The sequence below is a fragment of the Myotis brandtii genome, unplaced genomic scaffold (assembly GCF_000412655.1).
Source record: "Myotis brandtii unplaced genomic scaffold, ASM41265v1 scaffold680, whole genome shotgun sequence".
NCBI classification, from domain to species: Eukaryota; Metazoa; Chordata; class Mammalia; order Chiroptera; family Vespertilionidae; genus Myotis; species Myotis brandtii.
In genome coordinates, this window is record NW_005370658.1 from 1,073,201 (window position 1) to 1,077,219 (window position 4,019).

At 57.5% G+C, this 4,019-nt stretch overlaps 1 protein-coding gene across 1 annotated transcript in view; it reads right to left on the bottom strand.

The window, feature by feature from the left end:
• Window positions 1–4,019, bottom strand: part of LOC102252959 (podocan-like protein 1) — a 22,697-nt gene that overhangs the window by 5,770 nt on the left and 12,908 nt on the right. Inside the window, exons 2-3 of the mRNA XM_014529434.1 lie at window positions 672–2,636; window positions 132–225 (exon numbers count right to left, since the gene is read on the bottom strand). Coding sequence (XP_014384920.1) covers window positions 132–225; window positions 672–986 — 409 coding nt within the window. The 5' untranslated portion in view covers window positions 987–2,636. The remainder of the gene's footprint in view (window positions 1–131; window positions 226–671; window positions 2,637–4,019) is intronic.

The window sequence follows — 4,019 nt, forward strand, 5'->3', positions numbered from 1 at the left end:
CGAGTTTCCATCCTGCTCAGCAAAGGGCAGTTCTGGGAAGTGCCGCAGAGCTGCCCACAGACCCAGCATGGGGGAGGGAGAGGGCTGCTGGGGCCAAGCCAGGGAGGGCAGCCTCCTGTGTTCCCCCTCACCCTCAGAGGAGATGAGATTGTTGTGCAGATTGAGGGTTCGAAGACCACTGAGGCGGGACAGCTCATTGTAGGGGAGCTCCTGCAGCTGGTTGTTCTGGGGAGGGGCATTCACACCCCTGACCCGGATGACCCTGAGCCCTCAACAAAAGCCCCCAGCCCTGATTCTCAGCTTCCCATCAGCCTAAGCAGGAGAGCCCCAACACCCCATTGCCCCCAGAGTTGATCCCAAATGCCTCATCACCCCTTAGCCAAAAGGACTTTAATCCCCAATACCCCATCCACCCCTATAGTTGACTCCTGACACCCATCACCTTCACCCCAGACAACCCCATAACTGTCAAGATTTTGACCCCCTGTCTCTCAGCCCCTCCCACATCCAATATCTGTACCCCACCTCCAACACCAGGGCCAACTTCCATCAGTGCCAATACCCACACGCCCACTGCCTCACCCCTGCATAAGGACCTCACACCGTCACTCAATTCCAGCACTTCCCATGCTCGTCCCACTTCACCCCACCCTGTAATGTCCCCCCCTCACCTGCAGGGAGAGGTGCTGAGCCTCCCTGGTGATGTTGTGGGGGAACAGCCACAGGTCCAGGCCATCGCAGTCCACGGTGTCAGCCCGGGGGCAGGAGCAGCGCAGGGGGCAGGCCCGGGGTGGGGGCAGCGAGCTCTCCCCCATGTGGGGGAAAGCAGGGTCCTCCATGCCGGGGGTAGTTGGGGGGCCCAGCAGCAGCAGGAGCAGCAGCAGCAGGCTCAGCCGCTGGGAGTGGAGGGACAGGTCAGGGCATAGCCAGGTTGGGCACCCTGTCGCCATGGCGACAGGAGCATCCCAGGCCGGCCTCACCCTCATACCTTCCCCCACCCCACCTCACCATAGCCAGCCCCAGTTCAGCTGTCTTGCCCGAACTGCCGACCAGGGCTTCCTAATGGAAACCAGGCGGTCACCTCCTGGAGCCTCTGCTGTGGCCGCCACCGCCCCCCATCTCCTGGCACAGGCCACCCTCCCTGCAGGCTGTTCCCCCGGGGCTCAAGAGCGCTGTCCTACCCCCTTGCCTGTTTTGGGGAGGGTGGGTGGGCTGATGGATGGGGTGGTGAGAAAAGGCCAGCCTGTCCTCTTGGCTCCCCACCCCCACCCCCCCAGCTCTGCTTGCGTAACCTCCGCCAGCTTGGGCCGGGCTACGGGAGCAAGGAATGTTTGGGGGAAAGCTAAGATTCACCCTGTCTGGTATTTGGGCCAACCACAGGAGTAGGGGTGGAGGCAGAGGAGTGGGGGATGCTTCAGGCCGCAGGAGGGTCCCCAAGGACCTGAGGCTGGCGGGGAGGGGTCAGGGCAGGCCTGGGCTCAGCCTGCTAAGCCCAGACACCAACCTGGAGGCTCTCAGCCAGGCCTGCTCTCCGGGCTCCTCCCCCCACCAGCTGGCCTCACTGGCAGTCACACCCCTCCTCACCCAAAATGGCCACAGCCGCCGCTGCCTGGAAGGAAATTACACGTGTGGAGGCACCAGCCTGGCGGTTAAGGATGTTCACACAGGGCCAGCCTGCCTGGGCTTGAACCTGGGCTCGGGCTCCTCTCTGGGGCTCGGTTTCCCACTCTGCAGAGTGGAGGAAAGGTGGTCTCACCTCCAGGATGGGTGTGAGGGTTAAGGGAGAGCATGCCTATGAAGTGGGAAGACAGTCCCCGCACATCGTGTGTGCCACCGGGTGAGGCAGACAGACAGCAGTAGAGCAAGGACGATGGGCCAGGTGCAGAAGGTCACCAGGGCAGGACACCTCCAGGAGCCTGGCAACGGGCAAAACTGGGACAACAAGGACCTCCCCCAGGATAAGCTTCCTCCCCTGGTGTCGCGGTTTAGACCCCCTGACCTTTCGTATTGCTGGCCATGGGACTTGGACCTTCCCTTGACCTTTCCTCCCCTGACGCGTTGCCAGTCACGTGGTAGACCCCCTTGGAGGAGGAGCAAGGGATCAAAGAATGGCCTCATGCGGCTCCCATGCGGGCCCTTGCTCAACCGCCCCCATAAGCATTAACCCCCAGGGATAACATCTGGATCTCAGTTGTGTCTCAGCCCCAGGCCCAGAAAAGCAGCAAGGCCAGGTGGGGTGACACCATGGCTGACAGGACCAGCTGCCAGGAGTAATGACTCCCTCCCCTGGCACCGACCAATAGAGACCACGACCCTGAAAGGACACACCTGGAAAAGCTGGTGAATATTCTCATTGAGATCCTCCCCTGGGACCTCCCCTAAGATCCCTGCCTTTGGAGAGGGGAGAAAAGCCCCAGGCAGAGGACCCAGCTCACCTCTCTATCCCACACTCTCCATCGCACCTGTGCCCCCCTTCCCCCAGCGCCATGCCCTTTCTCTGGAACACACCTGCACCTCCCCCCTCCTTACCCCAGGCACATGCATCCTTGCTTGCTTTCTCCTAAGTTCCTAGGGCCCTTCTTTAACCTCTGTCACTTGTTTCCTGAGCCCATGTAGCCCGGCTGGCTCACTTCTATCTCTGTCACTTTCTAAATAAACTTCTGCTTGTATTTGAGTCTTGGCTCTGAATGCTTTCTTAACCAGAACTCAACTACTGAGGTGACTGAACTGAGGTCCAATTGCTGGTAACATTCTGGTGCCATTTTGCTGCAAATAGTCTGGTCTCTGAGACATGCCACTTACCAGTGGGGTGACTTCAGGCAAGTTATTTTCCTGCCCCAACCCCAGCTTTCCCACACCTAAAATGGGACGACAGCAGACCCTGCCTCAAAGGGTTGTCACAGGCAAAACCAGTAACAGACAGATGTTCTAAGACCACATCTGACCCTCCCAAGCCCTAGCGGCTGAGGCCATGGCTGCACGAAGGGCATGAAGGAGGTAGGGATCCCTGGAAGCAGAGCTTGAGACAAGGATTGTGTGTGTGTTTGTCTCGGAGAAGGAAGCTGTAGGGAAGCGGGGAGGTGACAAAAGAAGGAAGGAAGGGAGCAGTCAATAATCAATAAGTTATCACTGGGGTTATCAACTTGCCTGGATCTTGCCAGTCTTAGCACTCAAAGTCCTGTTACCCAGAAAACCTTTAGTCCTGGGCAAACTGGGGTGATTGGTTGCTATTGTTATCAACACATTCCTGCCATAGACAACTGGGGGCTCACTCCCACTGGGGAACACTAGGAGATTATGTAGGACACACACCTCAGAGTCACCCACCTGAGGGGCAATGGAACTGGGATATTGATCCTGTACTTCCCTCCATCTATCACTGATGGAGGGCTGCCCCCGAGGGGCCTGAATTCTGCTGCACTTTGGGTAGAGCAGGCTCTAGTCCTAAAGAGATACAGGTGCCTGATGGTGAGGCCCGAGGGCATGAAAGGCCCCAGATAGCACCTGCTATAGGAGGCTATGGGGTCCAGCCATGGGGAGTTGGCAGTGAATTGCATCAGGTGGGTGGTAAGAAGGGAGCAAGATGTAGGAGAACCCTGGCTAGTGTTGTTCAGTGGTTGGAGCATCAGCCCAAGCACCAATAGGTCTCAGGTTCAATTCTCTGTCAAGAGCACGTACCTGGGTTTCAGGTTTGCTCCCCACCCAGTTGGTGTGCCTGTGGGAGGCAACCAGTCAATGTGTCTCTCTCACATCAATGTTTCTCTATCCACTCCCTCCCTCCCTGTCCGAAAAGTAATGGAAAATATATCCTCAGGTGAGGATTAAAAAATATAAATAAATAAAAAAGGGGGACATGGAAGTTAAAAGTATATGGAGAAGCCTGGTCAGTGTGCTCAGTGGTTGAGTGTTGACCCATGAACCAGGAAATCACAGTTCAATGGGTTTCGGGCTCGATCCTCAGTGGGGGCGTGCAGGAGGCAGCCGATCAATGATTCTCTCTCATCATTGATGTTTCTATC